This window comes from Ochotona curzoniae, unplaced genomic scaffold, assembly GCF_017591425.1.
Source record: "Ochotona curzoniae isolate NIBS_2020 unplaced genomic scaffold, NIBS_Ocur_1.0 scaffold_4701, whole genome shotgun sequence".
Classification (NCBI taxonomy): domain Eukaryota; kingdom Metazoa; phylum Chordata; class Mammalia; order Lagomorpha; family Ochotonidae; genus Ochotona; species Ochotona curzoniae.
Window position 1 is genome coordinate 81,283,958 of NW_024467122.1, and position 23,141 is coordinate 81,307,098.

At 48.5% G+C, this 23,141-nt stretch overlaps 1 protein-coding gene across 1 annotated transcript in view; it reads left to right on the plus strand.

The window, feature by feature from the left end:
* The first annotated feature begins 2,398 nt into the window (after nucleotides 1-2,398).
* The window catches only part of PTPN9 (protein tyrosine phosphatase non-receptor type 9), an 82,155-nt gene continuing 61,412 nt past the window's right edge, over nucleotides 2,399-23,141 (plus strand). Inside the window, exon 1 of the mRNA XM_040968461.1 lies at nucleotides 2,399-2,495. Within this exon, the coding sequence (XP_040824395.1) occupies nucleotides 2,433-2,495 (63 nt within the window). The 5' untranslated portion in view covers nucleotides 2,399-2,432. The remainder of the gene's footprint in view (nucleotides 2,496-23,141) is intronic.

Consider the following 23,141-nt stretch of genomic DNA (forward strand, 5'->3'; position numbering starts at 1 on the left):
ATAGCCCAGTGTTTAAATCCTTGCTTTGGGTTCGCCAGGATTCCGTAGGGGCACCGATTCATGTCCCGGCTGTTCTACTTCCCTTTCAGCTCCCTGCCTGTGGCCTGGGGAAGCAGCAGAGAATGGCCCAAAGCTTTGGGACCCTATACCCACATGGGTGATCCAGAAGAAGCTCCTGGCTTCTGGCTTTGAATTGGCTCGGTTCTAATCATTGTAGCCACTTGGGGAGTGAACCAGAAGACAGAGGATCTTTCTATCTCCTTCTTTCTGTAAATCTGTTTTTTGATAAATAAGTAAATCATTAAAAGACAAGACTGTGTTGCACTTGGGTGGCTGGGTTCAGATCTTGCCTGCAGCTCCTGATCTCTGGTAATGCAGACTGCAGAGGGGCATATGATGGAGCCAATACTTGGATACCCATTTGGGACACCTAGATTGGATTCTCCACTCTTGACTTTGACCAGCCCACCCTTGCCCCAGTCCTGGTTGCTACATGTATTTGTGGAGTGAACCAGCAGATGGGAGCACTCTACTTCAAAAGTTGAATGAATGAGTACATGAGTTAAAAAGAGCAACAGAGTGTGTGTGTGTTTGTGGCAGAGTTAATTGAGCACTTGGGCCCCAATCCCCGACTGTGGTTCTAGTCTGCTATTCAGCTTCTGATCCTGGTCCCTGCCCAGGTGCACCTTGGCAGGTAAGAGATGGCTACTCAAGCACTTGGGTCGCTGCCACCGACATGACAAATCTAGTTCTGCGTTCCTCATTTCAGCCTGGCCCACTCCAGGCTGATACAGGCAGTTGGAGTGTGAACCAGTAGATGGAAAATCTTATATGTGTGTGTGTGTGTGTGTGTGTGTGCATCTTCTCAGCTTTTCAAATAAAACAAAAGCATACAGTTCATCATGAATCCAATTGTAAAAAAAAAAAAAAAAGGAAGCAAAACGGACCAAACAAGTCTGTAAGGGAAGAATAACCCGATCACCCCTCTTACTTCTGTTCCCAGACTCTGAGTTCCTAGTCCTCCCCTTCCCCCGCTGGGAGGCTACCCTGAGTGTGCCTACAAAGCTTTCTGTGCACACAGGGGTTCACAAAGGCATGTGTGTTCATCTGACCACCTCATATCCTTCACTCTGAGACACCTCAGTCCGCATGCTCACATGCCAGACAGCTGCTCTGTCATTCCCATGGCCCAGTGCCTAGCCCTGAGTGTGGCATGTGAATACACAAATAACTAGCCTTCCAGCCAGTGTCTGGGGTGGCTGATGAACTGCACCAGGACATATGGAGAGGCCCGCAGCCCCGCTTCCTGCCTGCTCCCATCCAGCAGGGTGTGTGTGTGTGTGTGCAGGAAGGAGGCAAGGCCAGGGGCTGCTTCCCAAACCCTGGAGGGGCCACGGACCCAGGCACCCTCTCCACCTGTCTGAGGATCCCCCGCCCATGGATGTTTCTGGGTAGACTCCAGAATGTCAAGGGCTTTGCAGCACTCCTGTTGCCTGGGGCATGTTTGGATGACCTGTTTCAGTCTTTGCCCCTCGCCCCTAAACTGAACCTCGTGACCCTCATCTCCCTCACCCCCAAGGCCCTAGCTTATACTTTGTCCAGTGAAATGACAGAGCCAAGAACAGGGAGAGATGTTGAGGAGAAGGGGAGATGGAGAGGGGGAGTGGCGGGGGTGTGGAGAGACAGGGGGAGATGGGGAGGGGGGAGATGGAGGGGAAGCACGGAGGCGGCCAGTTCACCCGGGAGCTCATTTCTGGGTGCGACGCCCTCGGCGCTCGCCGCTGCCCGCGCCTGGAGCCGCCTCCGGCCGGCCGGGCCCCTCCCTCCCTCCCCGGTTGCGCGGCCGCCGGCGCCCGGGCTCGGGGCCTCCGCGCCGCCCGCCCGTCCTGGAGACGCCGAGTTTGTCAATGGAGCCGCGGGGGGCTCGGGCGGACGCGGCGCGGCCGTGAGCGCGGAGCAGGGGCCGCCTCTCCTCGCGCCGTCCTTCCCTCCCTCCCTCTCGCTCGCTGGGCCTGCAGCCCCCCGGGGGCACCCCGGCGCCGCGCGCAGCCAGGCCCCCGCGAGGCCGGGCGGCCTGGGGGGAAATTTCCGTCGCCGACCCCGCTCTGCCAGCCCTTGATTTCCTCTTTTCACTGCCGCGCGTCTGCTAGCCGTTCTCCTGCGTCTGGTCTCCCCACCCCTCCCTCCTCAGGAGAGTGAGGGAAAGCAGCAGCATTTCCTCTCAGAGGCGAGCGAGCTGCCGCTCCCAGAGCTTCTCCTCAGGGCCAGCAGGCGCGCCGAGCGGCGGCCGCCGCCAAGGGCCCCAGCGGCGCGACCATGCGCCAGCCGGCCCCGGGCTGCTGAGGCGCGGGGAAGCGGAAGCGGAGGCCGGGCCGGCGCTGCGGGGCGATTGCAGGCCGCCGGGAGGAGGAGGCGGCGGCGGCGGTGGCGGGATGGAGCCCGTGGCCGCGCCCCGGCCCGACATGGCGCCGGAGCTGACCCCGGAGGAGGAGCAGGTAAGCGGGGGCCGCCGCGGTGGGTGTGTCCGGCCCCCGAGGCCTACGGCGGCTTCGGCCTCCCCGGAGCCGGCCGCGGGGGGCCCTCGGCCAGCTGGGACCGCAGCCCGAGTCCCGGGCCCCGCAGCGGGCCACCAACCCCGCACTCCTGCCCCCGGGACCCCCGCGGACATTCAAGTTCCTCCAGCGGGGTTCAGGGTTTCGGGGGTATCTCCCACTCTTACACTTGCGGGATCCCCTCAACTCACTCTGACCCCTGCCCTTGCCAGAAGATGTGCTATTGGCAGGGTTGGGGGGGTTCGAGTTATTTATTTATTTTTGAAGGACAGGCACAGCCCCCGCCCCCATCCACAGCCCTGGTTGCGGGGGCAGGGTTTCCCGGGAGGGTGGTGGTGGTGGTGGTGGTGGTGGTACTGGTGCTGGCGGATTCTGCAAGATTGAGCCTCTCCTGTGCTCACCCCCACACCCTCTTGCGGCAGACTCGGGCTAGGGGCGCATCCCCTCTCCACACCCCTTCCACTTCCCTGTCCGTCTCCATCTTTCTGAAGCTTGCATTGGGCTCCATTGTCCCTACATGCTTTTGACCTTCAGTTCTCAGGAGGAAGTGGTTTGTGGTGTCCTTGGGGGGCTTGGGTGGATGGAAGGGAAAAGCCAGGGCCCCTGGAGCTTTGCCTGCCCCATGTTGTGGCTGTGTGGGGACGTGGGCCACTCCTTCGTGTGCCACCGAAGCGCCAGGGGCTTACTCTTCCACAGCTTGCCCCCCCCCCCCACCCGCTCAGCTACAGCTACGCCTGAGTCTCTGTTAAAAACAAATAAAATAAAATAGGGAAAAAAGGTGAGGAATGGGAAAGGTGAGCCAACCACGTGGGTGACCCATTTCCAGCTCTGCAGCCTGTACTCCCAATCTCGAACTAGCAGCCCTGTGTTTTTTTTTTTTTTTTTAAACAAACGGATGTTGGTTTAAAACCTGATTTGCAAGGGCTCCTGACTTTTCTCCATATGTATACGCAAATGACGTTTTCCACATTTGATCTTAGAGCAGGGTTTCATCTTTGGATGTCTTGAGATAAAATCAATGTACAGAGGGGGAAAAAAAAAGAATTCTGCTTTGTCCACGTGCAGGGGCCTGGCCACTGCAGTCGGATGCTGTTGGGAGCTTAGTGTGGGCAGGTGGCTGTTAAGGTGTGATGGTGTCATTTGGGGGTTTCAGACACCAAGTTTTTTATCAGTCCCCCACTCTATGATAGGTTTGAAACGTCTCTGCTCATGAAACTTAAAGGCATCAGACTTTGAAGCAAAGGGTGTAGATTACAGATTTTAAAAAAATAACAAAACTGGAGGAAGTAAATATTGGAGGGTTGAAAAAAAAAAGTTTGACTCATACTCTTTTTTTTTTTTTTCCTCTGTGCTTAACAAAATGCCTGATTTTCTGTGGGCCTTTTAGAATGTTGAAAGAAGCAGAAGAGAAACAATGTTCTAATTGCAAGTAGTACCTCCTCAAATGTTAGCTTCATGCCATTTAGGAGTGCTCTTAACTGTTAAACTGATCTTAAAGGTATTGAATGGGCAGCCGGTGTGTGCGGATGGTCATGAGAAGTGGCACAGATGTCGCATGATGCTGCCTCCTCAGACCATTTAAAAGCTTCTTGGGAGCCCGTTTGAAGCTTGGAAACATCTTTAGTGTTGGAAGATGTTGGTCCTTTTAGAGGATTTTTGGAAATAGCAAAAGCATCTTCTGGCACTTCTGTTTTGTAAGTAAGATGGAGATGAAGCTGGGCTGATATGTTTGCAGGCCAGATTAGTGTGTAGGAAGGTCTCTTGGGGTGTGTAGTCTGCCTTCCAGAAGCTTCTGGAGCAGATCTTCCTGACTGATGCTTCCTCCTATACTGTCTGAAAACCCCGGAATCTTGGACGGCGCTTGGCTGTGTTTTGGCCCTTGTCCACAGTACATCCTCCGGTTTTCTTCAGTATCTCTTGAAATCATCGGCTTCTTTTCACCACCACCACTCTCCCCCTAGTAAGTTGCTGACTTGTCCAGAAGGCACTTGTGTAAGTCACATTGCAAACCTGCCCTGTCCCCATCCCAAGCAATCACTACCCCACTGCAGTAGCTTTGCCTTGCTCTGGTGCTCCTGTGTGGGCTGAAGGTCCTCACTGATGCTCTCATGTCATCCCTGCTGCAGGCAGCTCTGCCTTGTGGCAGGGTTGTAGCAGGAGCTGCCTGGCTTGATTGGAGCCTTTGTTAAGTCCCCTTTCATCTTTCAGTGGTCATTCTGGCTTCCTTGGGCAGATCTGGCCCTGTCACTGGCCATCGTGTCTGTCCTAAACATGGCATTTTTGTGCAACTGTGAAGGAGAAAGCTCCGTGTTGTAGGTTGGGTGTCCATGACTTAATGCACCTTGAGGAGCTATCTGGAATGAGCTGAGAGTGCCTCCCCTTAGCTGGTATGCAAACGCAGCATCACCTGCTTTCAGAGTGGCTTACACAAAGGAGGGCATTGCTCCTTTTGATCTCTGTTTCCAAGTCTATTTTTCCAGCTAGGCCTCTGTTGAGCTAATACAAATCCTCGGTGGTAACTTTGTTACCTTTTTTTTTTTTTTCTCAGCTCCTCATTCATGACAATGTTTACCATTGATTAGGTTACCAGGACAAATGTGATTTGCCTTTCAAGAGTTCACATGAATAATAACAAAGTAATATTGGTAACTGTTGCTGAGTCAGGATCTGGGTTGAACTTTTCACAGTTTCTCCTCCCAGGGCTGTTTAATCCTCTTGGTTTTTTTTTTTTTTTTTTTTGTAAAGTAGAAAACAGAGAGAGAGAGAGAGAGAGAAAGCGAGAGAAGGTCATGTTAGAAGGCCAGTGATGGGGCTGTGATCTCCCCTCATTCTCTGCCTCCACAACCCGCATTTCCTCTAATAGACTGCATTTCTTCCCATGCAGCAATTAGCCAATTGTCTCAGATGCCCAAATGGGTATGGAAGGGCTAATTTTGTGGGTTTTGATATTGATATATAGGTTTGGTTTTGGTAATACTTCTTAAAATATGGTTTAAAAAGTAGAGAGGAAAAGACTTTGATGAGTTTTACTCGGAACTATGTATTGCCAGCAGAAGCATATTGTATTCTCTGTTTTATAAGAAATTGTGATGAAATGGCTCTGGGAAAAAAAATGTTTCTTACAGTAGAGTTGGCAGTTCTCCATGAAAGGGGGTGGGGGGAGTGTCACAATCACAGTAAATTTTCTTTTCTTTGTAGCTTCTTTGTATCAAACTCATTCTGGGAGCCAAATTTGAAGGCTCTTCTCTGGTCCTGCTGGAGGAAGCAGGGTGCTGTGTCCCAGATGCCATCCTTGGAGGGTGTTTCTGCCCACGTCCAAGTCTTTTCTAGCAAGCTGCTGCTGGGTGGCAGGGTAGAGGAAGGATTGTGGCTGCTGCTGGCCTGCCTGCCGCCTCATCCTGTGGCTCTTAATTTTTTCACAGCATGTACTCCCTTGGATAGCCTGGCCTGCAATTGGTTGTTTTTGAATTTGCTCAATCAGAATTAGCTTGGCCACAGGAGTTCAGAGTGTTGTACTCCTGTGCTCTGTGTGTGTGTCAGCTACAGAATGTTAAGTAGAAATCCTTGGGTTATACTTTTTTGTCTGTTTGGATAATAATTATGAGAATCTCCTGTTTGGAATAAACTGTAAAGTCTGTTAACTGGAACTCGGGGGATATTGAGTTCTGTGATTGTAGCCTTGGAGGAGCTTTTGGTTTTGCATGGATATCCTTGTAGTGATTGACAGAACAATAATTCTCTCAAGTATTGATGCTTCTATTCCTGTTTTTTATTTGAATAACTTATGAAAGTGCTTGTTTCACATTAAAATCAATCATGACTTAGTTTCTATACTTAAGTTGCTGCAACAAACCATCCACTAATTTCAAGACCTCTAGAGACAATCATTTTTGCATTCATATTCCTAGGAGCTCATAGTGTTATGAGAATTAATAAGGAAGTGTGTGTACAGCACTAAGTCCAGTGCTTACACAAGATGAGCCATTACTGATGCTATTCCTTGTCTTTGAGTAGTGAAGAATATTAGAGCCAAGTTAGTGTAAAAATCAACCCCAAGGAGAAAAATATACGTACTCCCCCAAATGTTACCTGGTGTGGGTTTTTATGAATGCCAAGAATCTCTTATTTTGTATTTTTACAGTATAGTTTCCCAAAATCTATTATGATTTTGTGCTGTGGTTTGTATTTTGTTAATGGAATCTTTTAAAGCTAAGAGTTGAGCTTCTGTCCAGTGGACGTTAAGAGATTTCTGGCACTTTTCCCAAGGGCCAAGAATTTCCCTTTTCCCACAGTCTTCCACGTCCTGTGCTAAATGCCATGTGTCCCCCCGGAAGTAACCACATGTCAAGGGCCAGATGATTCATGGGCCTTGCAGAGAGGAAGGGACAGGAGGGAGAGGGGAGAAGATCTCATTAACTTTGTTATTGAAAGTAATTAATGATACTGCAATTAGCAGTTAGTGTCACACTTGGATGTGAGAATTTCATGTTAACAATTTCTGTTCCTCACACAAAGAAATGTTGTATGTCTGAGGTGATCGTTCTGCCAGGTACCATAATCATGTGTTACTCCGTACCCATGTGTGACTACTGGATGGCAATCGCAAATATTGAAAAGAGTAAAAATTCTTTTGAGTTGATCAAGTGTCTGAGCACACCAAGGGTTTTGTGACTTTTCAAGGACCAGGAGTTTTTCTCACAGGAATCTGACCTTGTAGTAGTTCTTCCTAATGAATGGGAAAGTAAGGCTGTCCTTTGGAAAGCAGCAGACCATTTGTTTATTATCTTTCATCAAGTTCTAAGATTTATTTATATGAAAGGCAGTGAAAGAGGAAGAAAGAGCAAGCAAGCAAGAGAGAGATACTTTCTGTCTCTTGGCATACTTCTCAAATGCCTGCAGCAAGCCAGGGGTGGACCAGACTGGAGTCAGGAGCCAGGAACGCCATGCTGGTCTCCCATAAGGGTGGCAGGGCCCTAAAGTGCTAGGGGCCATCTCCCACTGCCTTCCCATGCACATAAGCAGGAAGCTGGATCATAAGTGGTGTACCAGCTAGCACTTGAATCGGAATTTAAATAAGGGATACCAGCACTACAAGTGGTGGCTTAATTCACTGCACTACAACACTGCTTATTTATTTATTTATTTATTTGATGTCTATTTTTACCTTATTTTCACCTACTTCAAAGGCAAAGCCATGGGGAGAACAATCTTTGATTAGCTGGATCACTCCCCAAGTGCTCACGGTTGCCATGGTTGAAACAGATTGAAGTCAGGAGCCCAGAACTCCATCCAGGTCTCCCATGTGGGGGCAGGCACCCCAGGACTTTGGACTTAACCTCTTGCATCTGAGTTCTTTTGTTTGTTTATTTTTAAGATTCACTTATTTTTATCGGAAAGGCAGATGTATAGGGAGAAGGAGAGACAGAAAAATCTTCTGTCTGCTTGTTCCTTCCCCAAGCTGAGCCAATCTAAAGCCAGGATCCAGGCGCTACCTCTGAGTCTCCCATGTCGGTGCAGGGTCCCAAGGCTTTGGGCCGTCCGCAGCTGCTTTCCCAGGCCACAAGCAGGGAGCTGGATGGGAAGTGGCACAGCCTGGCACCCATATAGGATCTTGATGTGTGCAAGGCGAGGATTTAGTCACCTGGCTGTCGCACCAGACTTGGCTACTTGCTTGTGATCCAGCTAGTGAGTACCCTGGGGCACAGCCTGGGATGGGTCTGGTATACTTGTGTCCCTTCCACTAGGGTGACCTGGGTTAAATGCTGGACTCCTGAGTGTAGTTTGGCTGATGAAGGCACCTGGGGAGTGAAGCAGTAAATATGCTTGTCTCTTAAATTAAATTAAAAAACAGAGCCCAATAACTAAAATCCAGAATTTGTTCCCAGAATTGGTGTGGAGGTCCTAAAGAGAGCCGACTGTGACTTTAGGACTCGAGAGTGTAGAGGCACGAACCAGGGATTTGTTCATCGTTGCCTTCGTGTTGGTTTTCATAGACATCATTAGTACAGTCATTTAGAAAAATGGGTGTTTAGAGTCTCTAAACTCATATATATTTTTTAAGAATTATTTATTTTTATTGGAAAATCAGACAGAGAGGAAGATCCCCTGTCTGCTAACCCATTCCCTGAGTGGCCACAACAGCCAGAGTGAGGTGATCTGAAGCCAGGAGCTCTTCCAGGTCTCCCACACGGGTGCAGGGTCCCAAGGCTTTGGGCTGTCCTCTACTGCTTTCCCAGGCCACAAGCAAGGACCTGGAAAGGAAGTAGGAACACCGAGACACGAACTGTTGCCCATTTGGGATTCTGGCATGTGCAAGGTGAGGACTTTAGCCACTAGGCTGCTGTGCTGGGCCCGTGTTTCTTTTATGGCTGTTGACATTAACATTTTGTGGAAGAGTTATATGTTCTCTGCATGGTTCAGATTGTGGTGTTAAGTGCTGAGATCCTAGTATTTAAGATGAATGCATGCCTGGGCCTTTTGTTTGAGCAGAACAATTTACAGGTAAAACTCAGCGTTTGGGATGTAGGAGCGGACTTCAGGAATCTCTGGTTTGCTTATATAGCTGTTGGTGTTGTTTGATATTTCTTTTTATTTTATTATTATTTTTTAAAATTTTTTTATTGGAAAGGCAGATTTGCAAAGAAAAGGAGAGATAAAAGATTTTCCCTTAGCTGATTTTCTTCCCAAATGGCCAGAGCAGGGCTGGTCAGGAGCCAAAAGCTTCTTCTTGATTTCATGTGCAGAATCCCAAGGACTTTGGTCTTCTTCTTTTCCTAGGCCACTAACAGGGAGCTGGATGGGAAGTGGAGCAGCCATGACATGAACTGGCAGCCATTTGAGTTGGTGTTATAGGGTGGCAGCTTTCCCTGCTATGCCACAATGCTAGTTCTAACATTGTATATGTATATGTATATGTATGCATTTATTTATTTTTAAGGATTTACTTATTTTTATTGGAAAGGCAGATCAGATGTAAAGGAGAAATGGAAAGATCCTCCATCCATCCGCTGGTTGACTCTCCAAGTGGGGAGCTGAGCCAATCCAAAGCTAGGAGGCAGGCACTTCTTCTGGGTCTCCCACTTGAATCCAGAGTCACAAGGCCTTGGGCCATCCTCAACTGCTTTCCCAGGACATAAGCAGGGAGTTGAATGGGAAGTAAAGCAGCTGGGACACAAACTGGTGCCAATATGGGATACTGGCGATTGCAGGGTGGGAATTCAGCCATTTAGCCCTTTTGCTGGGCCTCATTATATTTACTTTTAAAGTTTCATTGTATTATTTGAGAGACAGACTTATTCTATCCATTAATTTACTTTCTAAATACCCACAATAGCTGGGCTATTTTGCCAGACTGAAGTAAGGAACCAGGAATTCTATCTAGGGATTTTATGTGGGTGGCAGGGACCCAACTACTTGAGCTGTCACATGCTGCCTCCCAGGCTTGCATGAATGTGAAGCTGCATGGAAGGGGAGATTGATTCGAGGTCCTCTGATATGAGATATGCATGCTCCTCATGGTGACGTGACCCATCGTGCCACAACATCCACCCATATTTCAACATTCCTATTTGTTTTGTTTGAGGGAGAGTTAGAGAATGAACCCATGTACTCCCCGGGTATTCAGGTCCTTCCTGTGTGTGCTTGAACCATCACCTGCTGCCTTCCAGGGTCCATGAATGGATCAGCAGAAAGCTTGGGTTGGAAACAAAACTGGGACTTGAGCCAGACACTTGGCTATGGGACGCGTGTGTTTTTAGTGGCGGCTCAATGGCTGTACCAGACTTGTGCCCCAAATTCCTATTTTTAAGTTACAGATCTTCCCTTGGCACATTTATTATTTATCTAAGTATGTATCTTCTAATACTTCGTTTAATTCACGTGATGGAAGATTCTAGTCAAAAATGAATCATTCTGTAGCACAACCATAAAAAAGGCAAAACTAGCCATTTCCAGGCTGGTGTTGTTGCATAGTGGTTTAAGCTGTTGCCTCCATATGGGCTCTGATTTGCTCCCCTTCTGCCCTGGCTACTCCACTTCTGATTCAGCTCCCTGTTAACAGCTCTGGGAAAGAGCAGAGGATGACTAACTGCTCTGTACCCGTGAGAGGGATACCCGGAAAAAGCTCCTGGGTTCAGTCTAGCCTAGTGCCAGCTGTTGTGACCACTTGGGGAGTGAATCAGAGAATGGAAGACTTTCTCTGTAACACTGCCCCCAAATAAACAAGCCATATGTATATGTGTGTGTGGAACATTGGGAGATATATATATATATATCAGCCATTATATCAGCCATTTCCACAGCTTTTGCTGTAGGGGTTTCCAGAGATGAAGGATTTTACCTGACAGGCAGGTGTTGTTGAGGCCATGTGGTGTCCCTGTGGCTGACTGCCCCCCCCCCCACTTCCCAACCCATTTCCGAGCGTGGCTGTACACAGAGTCTGTTGCACCTGCGAGTAAGGTGACTGTCAAGGATGTGGCCGAGTTCTGCTCAGTGTCAGTGTCAGCCTAGAGGAAATGTTTAGAGCCCCTTCAACTGGCCCATCCTGCTGAGTGTGGGCCAGGAACTTGCCTCCGGCAGCTGGCCCCTGTTCTGAGTTGTAGGTTTCCCCCGCAAGGAGCTGTCACGACGGCCGGGCTGTGGTCTTGGCGTACTCTGTGAGGGTTCAAGATGCGCCCTGGAGGAAAGAGTAACCGTGTTAGCATCATTCACTGCTGAGCACGGGGAGCAGGCAATATTGTCTGGCTAAGGGTGATTTTTTCAGATACAGGGACGGTGGGAAGAGCGGTCGGTCATCCAGGCAGTGAGGCGCTGGTGCTCAGATTGCTGACCGAATACTGTGCTTCTACTTGCATGCTTTGTCCTTGAACTCTGTGCTTCTGTGCAGGACATGCCTTCTGCCTGTGCCTCAGTGTCAGGTCTGCTGTGGCCCTCAGGGGGTCCATGTCCCAGTCTCAGCCACTCATAGGGCTCCCCACAAAGGCTTGCTTATTGTTCCTGAGTTGGTGGGGTTTATTGTACACTGATTTGTGAAAACAATTGTGTATGTCAGTGAGGTCAGGGGACCTGGGGTTCACAGAAGTTGGTAATACCTCCCAGAATGTAAGTTGTGTTTTTGCCTCTGTGAAGCCAGTCTTTGTTCTTCTCTAGGAAGACTTTGGTGTGTTAAGTGTTATCAGCACAATGGGGCTGTGGAGGGCACTTTCATAGAATGCTTGGGAAGGGCAGGCATCGTGGCTCCTGGTTAACCTGTTGCTTGGGATGGCTGCACCTATGGCAGAGTACTGGTGGGAGTCTCTGCTGTTCCACCTCTGATCCAGCTCTCTGCGGATGCAGCCTGGGAGGCAGCAGATAATGAGCCACGTGTGGGGCTGTTCAGTCTTGGCTGTTGTGGACATTTGAGGAGTGGACCAATGAATGGAAGGTCTCTGTCTCTCTGTCTTTCAAGTAGATGTAAAATAAACATTGTTTTTTAAAGAATATATATATATATATATATATGCTTAAAGATTTATTTATTTTTATTGGAAAGGAAGATATACAGAGAGGAGAAGAGACAGAGAGGAAGATCTTCCGTCCGATGACTCACTCCCAAGCAGCTGCGAAGGCTGGAGCTGAGCCAGGAGCCTCCTCCGGGTCTCCCACACGGGTGCAGGGTCCTCAACTCCTCCCCTAGACCACAAGCAGGGAACTGGATGGGAAGCGGGGCCACCGGAACTAGATTCGGTGGCACCCATATGAAATCTCAGCATGCTCAAGGCAAGGACCTTAGCTGTTATGCTATTTCGCCAGGCCCGAAAAAGAATATATTTTTTATTCGTAAGGCAGGTTTTACAGAAAGAGAGGTCTCCATCTGCTGGTTCACTCCCCAAACCTCTACCTCCAAGTACCGGTTCTCCCATATGAGTGCTGGTTCATAACTTGACTGCTCCACTTCCCATCCAGCTCCCTGCTTGTGGCCTGGGAAAGCAGTGGAGGATGGCCCAAAGCCTTGGGACCTTGTACCCACATGGCAGAACATGAAGAGGCTTCTGGCTCCTGGCTCAATTCCTGCTATTGTGGTCATTTGAGCAGTGGGCCAGGAGATGAAAGATCTTTCTGTCTCTCCTTTTGTCTGGCTTTCCAGTGAAGATAAATAAATCTTTTTGAAAAAGACTAAAATATAGGTTTATTTTGGTATAACATTTAAAACATATTCATTTATTTGAAAGGCAGAGATAGAGAGGGAGCCACAGAGAGGGAGAACTTTTCATCCACTGGTTCGGTCCTCACATGGTTGCAAAGCCAGAGCTGAGCTGATTCAAGCCAGGAGCCAGGAGATTTTTCTAGATCTTCCATATGTGTGGGGGGGTGTAAAACTTAGGCCATCTTCTGCTGCTTTCCCAGGTACAATAGTAGGGAGCTGGATGGGAAGCAGGGCTGCTGGGATTAGAACCGGCGCTCATATGGAATCCTGGCGTGTTCAAGGCGAGGACTTTAACTGCTAGGCTGCTGCGCCGGGTACTTAAATTTTACTTTTGATGATGTTTACATAGTTGATCAGGGTGGGAAGAGTGAAGCATCAGCATAAAGTGGATGAAACCATTATAATAAACATTACTTTTAAGTGTATTCATTTATTTGGAGGGCAAAGAAAGAGATTTCCCATCTGCTGGCTTTCTCCCCAAAATCCTGCAACAGCTGTGGTCAACCAGGCTGAATCTGGGCACTAGAGCTGAGGATGACCAGGCTGAAGCCGGGCACTAGGGCTGGGGATGACCAGGCTGAAGCTGGGCAGCAGAGTTGGGGCTGAGCCAGGCTGAAGCCGGGCACCAGAGCTGGGGCTGAGCCTGGCTGAAGCTGGGCACCAGAGCTGGGGCTGAGCCAGGCTGAAGCTGGGCACCAGAGCTGGGGATGAATAGGCTGAAGCTGGGCACCAGGAGCTCCATGTGGGTCTCCTAGATGAGTGGCTTGGACTCCTCCCATTCACTGGGTGCCTTCAGGATTGCCTTAGTAGGAAGCTGGATTGGAAGCAGAGTAACTAGGCCTCAAACTATACACTGAATGGATTTGGGCTTCCCAGATGGTGGCTGAACCCACAAGCAGAACACCTGCTCCACACAGTTAAAGTTTTATTTGGGAATGTTCATTTGCCTCACTTGGAAGACTAACTTCCCAAAGTGAAGAGAAAATGATATTTCTGATTAGGTCAGGGACTTAACAAAAAAGTGATGTAGCTATCAAGACTGAAATATATCTTATGTCCCAGTGTACTTTAAGAAAAATTACTTTTTACTTGAAAGGCACAGTTACAACAGAGAGATAAGAAGCAAGATCTTCCATCTGCTGGTTCACTCCACAAAAGGCTGCAGCAGTTGGAGGTGGACCTGTCTAAAGCCAGGAGCTGCTCCAAAGTCTCCCATGTGGGTGCAGGGTCCCAAGCTTTGGGCTATCCTCTACTGCTTTCCTAGGCCACAAACAGGGAGCTGGATGGGGAGTGCAACAACCAGGACATGAACTGGTTTTTTATATGCAGTACTGATGCTTCAGGCGGAAACTTAGCCAGCTATGCCACAGCCCTTCCCATTATACTTTTAAGCTAGGTTGCTAAAAACATTTAACATTCATGGCATACCATCTGGTGTACCATTCTGTCCGTGCACCTGTGGAGTTAGGTGTCAGAAGCCTTCCAGAAGGTGTCAAATGTCCTTCTTTCTTTTTTAACCACCAGGTCATCCTTTTTCTCCTCAGATGGGATCAACCAGGGAAACACTTGGAGATGATGCTGAAGAAAATCAGAAATAACTGAAGCATTTTTAAAAATTTATTTATTTTTATTGGGAAATCAGATATATGGAGAGAACGAGAGACAGAGAGGAAGATCTTTCTGCTGATTCGCACCCCAAGTGGCTGCAATGAGCAGAGCTGAGCTGATCCGAAGCCAGGAGCCAGGAAGCTTTTCCAGGTCTCCCATGCGGTTGCAGCGTCCCAAGGCTTTGGGCTGTCCTTGGCTGCTTTCCCAAGCCACAAACAGGGAGCTGGATGGGAAGCGGGGCCACCGGGATATGAACTAGTGCCCATATGGGATCCCAGAACATGTAAAGGGAGCACTTTAGCCACGAGGCTACTGTGCTGGGCCCAAAAATAAATCTTAAAAACAAAACCGAAAACCAAAAAACATCTTAGTCAAGTAAGCCAAGCAGAGACAGTTGTTGTATGTGTCCCCTTCCTTGAGGTTACTAGAGAGGTCAGATTCATAGAGGCAGGAGAATAGGGGCTGTGCAGAGATAGTATGGGAGAACTACTCTATTTATTTATTTATTTATTTTAACAAAGGGATATGAGCCAGAATCTCATTACTGGCACTCTGATATGTGCGGTGGGCATCCCAGGCAGTACCAACTGCAGTGTCAAATTGCTGCCCAACAGAGACTGACGAGTGGGTGGACAATCTTTTGGTGGAAAGGGTGAAAAACTTGGAAGATAGAGGAAGTGGTGATGGTTCTACTCCACTGTGAATGTATTTGACGTTCCTGAATTGCACACTTAGAGTTAACATGATAACTCTTGTCGTGTGTATTTTGCCAAAGTGAAAAATGACTAAGCACCATGTTCCCCACTTATCGGTCTTAAATCATTGAATGAATAATGTGGCTTATGAACCAGAGAGAAGGAAAGAGCAGGCCTCACTCCCACGGATAGCTTGATTGCTGCTCTGGAGTTTAACAGGATTTCTTGGTGACAGATGGTTCTATAATGTGCAAGCATGTGTGTGTTATCTGTTTTATTTTGCTTTTTTTAAATTAAAGATTTGTTTATTTTTATTACAAAGTCAGATATATAGAGAGGAGGAGAGATAGAGAAGATCTTTCGTCCAATGATTCGCTCTACAAGTGAGTGCAACGGCTGGTGCTGTGCTGATCCGGAGCCAGGAACTTCCTCCGGGTCTCCCACGCAGGTGCAGGGTCCCAAGGCTTTGGGCTGTCCTCGACTGCTTTCCCAGGCCACAAGCATGGAGCTGGATGGGAAGTGGAGCTGCCAGGATTAGAACTGGCGCCCATATGGGATCCTAGCGTGTTCAATGTGAGGACTTTTTTTAGCCGCTAGGCCACAGCTCTGGGCCCTGTTATCTGTTTTAAACAGGTGAATATTTCCCCTATGTAATACAGGTGAGGTGTACTTGGAGAATAAGGAACGTTCTGTGAGGGTCACAGCACTGAGTGTTAGCATACTTGTGGACCTGTCTGTAGAGTGTCTTCCTTACTGTTCCCCTAGTGTAGTTCTGGAAATGACTTGAAATTGTGTTGGTCTAGAGCTCTAGCTCTCACCAGCAACAAGAGCAGGCCAAAGAAGTTTGTTAAAACAGTATATATAGTTTTAAAGATGTATTTATTTATTTATTTGAGAGAGTGACAGAGAAAGAGACTCTTCCATCTGCTGGTCTGCTGCCCAAATGGCCTCAATGTCCAGAACTGGACTGGTCCCAAGTTGGGAGCCAAGAGCTTCTTCCAGATTTCCCATGCGAGTGCAAAGGCCCAAGGTCTTGGGCCATCCTCTGTTCCTGTCCCATGCCATTAGCAAGGACATGGATTGGAAGTGGAGCAGCTGTCCCGTAGGGACTCCCATCGGAATCCCTACAGGATACTGGCGCCACAAACAGAAGCGTAGCTTGCTACACCACAGGTTCTATTCAAGCCCTGTTGTTCTTGAAGCTCTGCAGGTGGGGCCTCAGAACCTGTGTGAGTGTCCAAGTGCATGTAAAGTTTGGTGATTCAGTGAATCCCTGCCCGCTGTTGGTCAGAGAGCTATCTGGAAGTGAGTTTAGGCATTAGGTCCCACTTCAGAAAGGAAAGTCTGATGTTGCAGCCTGGCTCTGGAACTAGATGTAGAGCTAGATGGATAGGATGCAACCTACAGGGAATCGTTCGATTCCAGATGGAACTCTTCTGTTCCCTGGGAGAGGACTAGGAAGGCCAGCTGCTTAATACCAGCATTGATTGTTGTTTCTCTGCTCCAAAGAGAGATCAAGGCCTCTATCCACTTGAGAAATGGAAATGCCCCCAGTGTGTCCACATGATTGAAAAGAGGACATTGAGACACCTGACGTACCCCACAGGGGGTGTTCCCTCCCTTCCGGGGGACCATGAGTCAAAGGAGACAAGGGCTGTTCTGATTCAGCCAGGAAAACCTGGCAGCTTTGCTGCGGCTGTTCCCCAGGGAGGCTCAAGTTACTCTAGTGTCGGTTGCTCTAAGAATGTGGACCCAGGATTGCTGGATTTTACTGTCCATGTCCTGCCAGGGAGGTGAGCCCAGTTCTAATCGGAATTGGAAACAGGGCAGTGCAGTGAGCACGTTCCGGCCACAGGCAGCATTTCCAGGCGTCCTTCTCTGCTGGGAACCGGTCATCTTGTTGTGGTTGTGAGTGGTGCAGGCTTGCTCCTTGGGTTTACCCGAGAGTTCCCTTGGATGTGTGGAGTATTGACCAAGCAGCTTTTAGATGACTTAGGTCAGAGATGAGCTTCGGGCTGCGCCTGCCTATGACAAGGTGGTCTCCTGGCTAGTTGTGTCCTTCTGGGGGGGGGGCAGAAGCACTGTGGGTCATGGTCTCTTTGGCCGGTTATCTGGAGCACACGGCTGTGACTTTGTGTCCAGCCAGTTGGAGCTGGAGCAGACGAGGTCTAGGCTAGGTCTAATCTGTAGCCCGGGACTGGATTAGCAAGTCGGACACACCAAGTGCAACAATTTTTCTCTGGATATCATCACATTATTTTTGACAGATCATTTGAAGCTTTGGAACTGAGGCAAAAATGATCCAAGGTGTGTGTGTCTGTGTGTGCGCGCGTACACATGTGTGCAGTGGGGCAGGAATAGGTGAGAATGAATAATAGTTGAGCAGAGGAGGGAGCAGGCGTCAGATGCTACAGCTGGATGGAGTGGAGGGAATGTGGATCGGGCTGTCTGCTGTGTTTTCAATGCCTCGTGCTGTCCTGGTTTTCTCCAGGGCCAGTTCTCCATCGCCAGCGACCCCCTCAGAGCTGAGCCCCAGGAGCTGAGCGCAGCAACTGGCGGCTGACAGGCCTCCTGCCCCTGAATGCTGTGCTTCCGCCTGAGTTCCCAGTGCACAATGGGTTTTGGCAGTCTCAGCTAACTGTTGACTCATAGATTCACATCGGCCGAGACCCTTAAATCTTCTGCGCCTCAGTGAAGTTTCATCTGGTGTTTCTAAAATTGGTTTCCTCGCACTTACCCTTCTTAAATTTCGTTTTGGTAACTTTAAGATTTACCACTGTTTGTTGAACATTATGTCCCCAGAACTTTATGGATATTATGTTTCTCCCACCCTGTTTTACAATAATTTTTTAACCTCTTATTCCCAGTGTATAGATATAGAAATTAAAGCTCAAAGAAGTTAAGTAAGTTGCTTGGATTCAGTCAGTGGTGGCTCCTGGTGTTCTGACTCTAGTTTGTCTGACTCCAAGGCCTGTTGCTTGTGAATGCCGTTCTAAGCCTTCAGTCTGTTTCAGTTTTGATCCTTTGCATCACCGTCCTGCTGTGCCGTGCATTTGTCGGTAGTTAAAGGCCCTCCTCCTGTATAGTGAGCCTGACCTAGAACCTGCCTGTCTTCCCAGGGACCAGTGCTGCTCTCTGCCCTTCCAGCTGCTGTGTGATTAGGCCTCCTTGTCATGCACACTGCGCTTCTGGGATGGGCTCCTTCAGTGGGACCAGGCCAGGGCCAGGTTCAGAGCAACCCAGTGAAGGGAGCCTTCTTTTTTTGAGAAATTTTAGTTATTTGAAAGGCAGAATTAGAGGGAAAGGCAGAGAGAACTGTCTTCCATCCACCAGTCACTCCCAAATGGCCTCAACAGTCAGAGCTGGGATGGTCCTAAACCAGAGCCAGGAGCTACTTCTGTGTCTCCCATGTGGGTGCAGGGGCCCAAAGCCTTAGTCCAGCTCCTGCTGCTTTCCCAGACACATCATCAGGGAGCTGTATTGGAAGTGGAACAGTTAGCACTTGAACTGGAACCCATATGGGATGCCAATGCTGCAAGTGGAAGCATAATTTGCTATACCACAGTGCCAGCCCCTGTGATACACTTTATTTTATTATTATTATTTTTTAGAGATTTAGCTATTTTCTTTGGAAAGTCAGATTTGCAAAGGGGAGGAGAGACAGAAAGCTCTTCCATCTGCTGATTCACTCTCTAAATGGCCACAATAGCTAGAGCTGAGCTGACCCAAAACCAGGAGCCAGGAGGTGGGAAATTTTTCCAGGTCTCCCTTGCTGTTGCAGCATCCCAAGACTTTGTGCCATCCTCTACTGCCTTCCCAGGTCACATGCAGGGAGCTAGAATGGGAATGGAGCAGCTGGGATACGAACTAGTGTCCATATGGGATCTCAGTGCATTCAAGGCTAAGACTTTAGCCAGTAGGCTACCTCACTGGGCCCTGTAGTATACTTCTTAATAACTGCTTTCTGGGAATGTGCCTGGGAAGGTAGCAGAAGATGGCCTAAGTGCTTGGGACCCTGGCACCCATATAGAACAACAGTCTGGAATTCCTGGCTTCTGACTTTAGCCTGACCCCGCTGCCCTGGTTGCTGTAGCTGTTGGGGTGCAAATCAATGGATGGATGATTTGGCTCTCACTCTGTCTCTCCTTCTCTGTTGCTCTGCCTTTCATGTAAATATATACACATTAAAAAAAAAAAAAGAAAAGACAAATGTGTTACAAACTTCTGTGTGATCATTGGTGGGTTGCTTAACCTCTGTTTTGGTTTTATCTTAATGTAAATTCGGGTTTTAACAGTACTTCCCATAAAGGGTTGTAAGGATTTATTTAATTTTTTTAGGATTTATTTATTTTTTTATTGGAAAGTAAGATGTACAGAGAGGAGGAGAGACCGAGAAGAAGATCTTCCATCCAATGAATCACTCCCCAAGTCGCCACAACAGCTGGTGCTGTGCCAATCCAAAGCCAGGAGCCAGGAACTTCTTTCCGGGACTCCCACAGGCAGGATACCAAAGCTTTGGGCTGTCCTCGACTGCTTTCCCAAGCTACAAGCAGGGAGCTGGATGGGAAGTGGAGCTGCTGGGATTAGAACCAGCGCCCATATGGGATCCCGGTGCATTCAAGGTGAGGACCTTAACTGCTACACTATTGTGTGGGACCCTAAAACTGAACCTTTTAAAGAAGAGTTAATTCCCTACACCAGTGTTAGGGTTTAGCAAATTAAGCTGCCGCTTGTGTTGGTGACATTCCATATTGGAATGCCTTGAAGTCTTGGTTACTCTGGTTCCAATCTGGCTTTCCAGTTCTGAACTTGGACCTCTGCCACCCAGGAGGCGGACGGCTGGAGTTCCTGGGTTCTGCCTTCAGCTTCATCCGGCTGTGGCAGTTGTAGCCATTTGGAGAGTGAACTAGCAGTTGCAAAAACTCAATGTCTCTCTGATTCTACCTCTCTGTCATTATGACTTTCAGATCAGTTAATTAGGTTTTTTTTTTTTAAGATTTCTTTATTTTTTATTGGTAAGTCAGATTTACAGAGAGAAGGAGAGACAAAGAGAAAGATCTTCAATCTGCTGGTTCACTCCCCAGGTGTCCACAGTGGCCAGAGCTGATTTGATCTGAAGCCAGGAGCTTCTTCCAGGTCTCCCCTGTGAGTGCAGGGTCCCAAGGCTTTGGGCTGTCCTCGACTGCTTTCCCAGGCCACGAGCAGGGAGCTGGATGGGAATTGGAGCAGCCAGGATACAAACTGATGCCCATATGGGATATTGATATTTGCAAGGCTAGGACTTTAGTCACTAGACTATGGTGCCAGGCCCAGGTAATTAGTTTTTTTAAAAATCCATTCAGGGGTCAGTGTGAATATGAAAGATCGGTGGTGCAGTTTACCAAGGATATCTAGGTTATCAGGGAGTATAATCTTCAAGATTAGTTTAATGAATTATTTGAGAGTCAGAGTGAGCTGCCATGTACTGATTCATTCCCCATATGCCACAATGGCCAGGGCAGGACAAAGCAGTTAAGCACCAGGAGCTCAAACTAGGTCTCCCGTGGTGGGCTCTCAGTGACTTGAGCCATCACCGCCGTCTCTCAGGGTCTGCACTGCAGGAAGCTGGAGTCAGGAGTCATACCAGGAGTTGAACTCTACTCCTGCATAGCTCCTAGCCATCATAGCCACTTCTTAGTTACTGCCTCAGACACCGGGGAGTGTCCATTTCCTCAGTAGCGGCAGCCTTGAGAGTTATCACCACAGGACCTGGTTCTGGGAAGAGTGCTCTCTCTTGTTTGTTTGTTTGTTTTTTAAAGATTTATTTATTTTTAATGGAAAGTCAGATATACAGAGAGGAGGATACATAGACAGGAAGATCTTCTGTCCCCTGATTCACGCCCTAAGTGACCACAACAGTCAGAGCTGAACCAATCCAAAGCCAGGAGCCAGAAGCTTGTTCTGAGTCTCCCACGTGGGTGCTGGGTCCCAAGGCTTTGGGCTGTCCTCAACTGCTTTCTCATGCCACAAGCAGGGAGTTGGATGGGAAGCAGGGCCACCGGGATTAAGACTGGCACCCATATGGGATCTTTTACATACAAGGTGAGGACTTTAACCACTACGCCAGCATGCCAGGCCCTGCATTTTTCTTGAAAAAATTAATTTGATGGCTGACACATTGGTGCTACAGGCTTACCCTCTGCACTGCAGCACTAGCATCCCATATAAGCTCCAGTTTGCGTCCTGGCTGCTCCACTTCTGATCCAGTCGTCTGCTTATGGACAGGGAGAGCAATGGAGCATGGCCTAACTCCTTGGAACCCTCTAACTACATGGTAGACCCAGGAGAAGCTTCTGGTTCCCAGCTTTGGATCAGTTCAGTTCTGGCCATTGAAGGCATTTGGGGAGCAAACCAGCGAATGGAAAACCTTCTCTTTTTATCTCTCTCTCTCTCTCGTAAAATTTGCCTTTCAAATAAGAATAAGTAAATCTTTTTTTTTTTTTAAAGATTTATTTTATTTTTATTGGAAAGGCGGATATACAGACAGGAGAGACAGAGAGGAAGATCTTCTGTCCAATGATTCACTCCCCAAGTGAGCGCAACGGCCGATGCTATGCCGATCCGAAGCCAGGAGCCTCTTCAGGGTCTCCCGCACGGGTGCAGGGTCCCAGAGCTTTGGGCCTTCCTCGACTGCTTTCCCGGGCCACAAGCGGGGAGCCGGATGGGAAGAGGGGCCGCTGGGATTAGAACCGGCGCCCATATGGGATCCCGGGCGTGCAAGGCGAGGACCTTAACCACTGTGCCACCGCGCCGGGCCCAGAATAAATAAATCTTAAAAGAAAATTTATTTGAAAGTCAGAGAGAGACTCTTCCATCGGCTGCTTCACTCTTGAAATACTTGTAACACTAGGTCTGGGCCAGGCAGCACCTAGGGGCTCCATCCGATTTTCCCACGTGGGTGGCAGGGGCCTGAATTCTTGCTGTCACCTCCTGCTTCCCAGACACATTAAGCTGGAATGTGGAGAGGACTAGAACTTGAACTGATACATTCCAGTATCGTCTTAACCAAAATGCTAAACCACAGCCCTTCGATCTGCATTTTTAAAAGCACTGTAATGAAGAGAGTAAACATGTGGATTTTCCAGGGTCAGAGATTCAGTTTCCTCCACTTTTCTTGTTTTAGAACTTTGAACAAGTTACTTAACAGCTGGAAGTCTCAGTTTCCCTTTCTGTAATATGGGGGATAATGATAGTATCAGCCCCCCCAGAGCAACGGAGAAGAACTGCTACCTGGCTTAGTTTCAGTGGCTGACATGTGGTTAAACGTCAGCGCCCAGTAAACATTAGCTGTTATTAAGGTTTGGTGTTGCATTATTTTAATCTGAGTAGCTGGACTGACGCAACCTTCCAGGGTAGCTAGCTATTTGATCTTGTGAGTTAGGCAGATGTTATCTGTTTTTGGATGAGGATATTGACGGCCCAGGGATTTGGACCTGCCTGAGTGAGTGTATACTGCAGCAGGACTGGCTTATAACCTGGCATCGGCAGCGCTGGTCTCAGAGTTGCCGGGATCCAGCCTCTTCCTGCCAAAATGTGGCTCTTGGAAATCACATTGCCTACCTAGTATTACATGGTTCTCTTTGAAACCCGTTCAGTATTTCAACTTGTCTTTCTCTTTGGTCTGGGTTAGTACAGTGTAGTTGTTCCTGCATCCTTTTGGTATGAAACTCTCAGCAAGCGTTGGTGAGGTTTTCTGTTCACCTTTCCTACAGTAAATGTCATGTCCAGCAAATATTAGTTCCCTCTCTTTATCGCCTCATCATTGCCGTGTGTGCCCGGGATTTGTCCAGGGACACTCTCACTTCTCTTTGCACAGCCTGAGGTTTACTTCTAATAGTAGCGTCAGCCATGAACTGGATGGAAAAATAAGAATTGAGAGAGCTCTGCTTCTCAGCTTCTGTGCTTTTCAGATAAGTAGCTGAAGATTTAAGAATCATTCCCAGAGGTCTCTCCACCACGGAGGTCTTTGGATTTCTTGTGGCCCATGCTCTGTTGAGCCCCAGAAACTGGTAGCCAGTGGCCAAATGCCTTTCGTTTCTTCCTGTGGTCGGTCGACCGGCTACC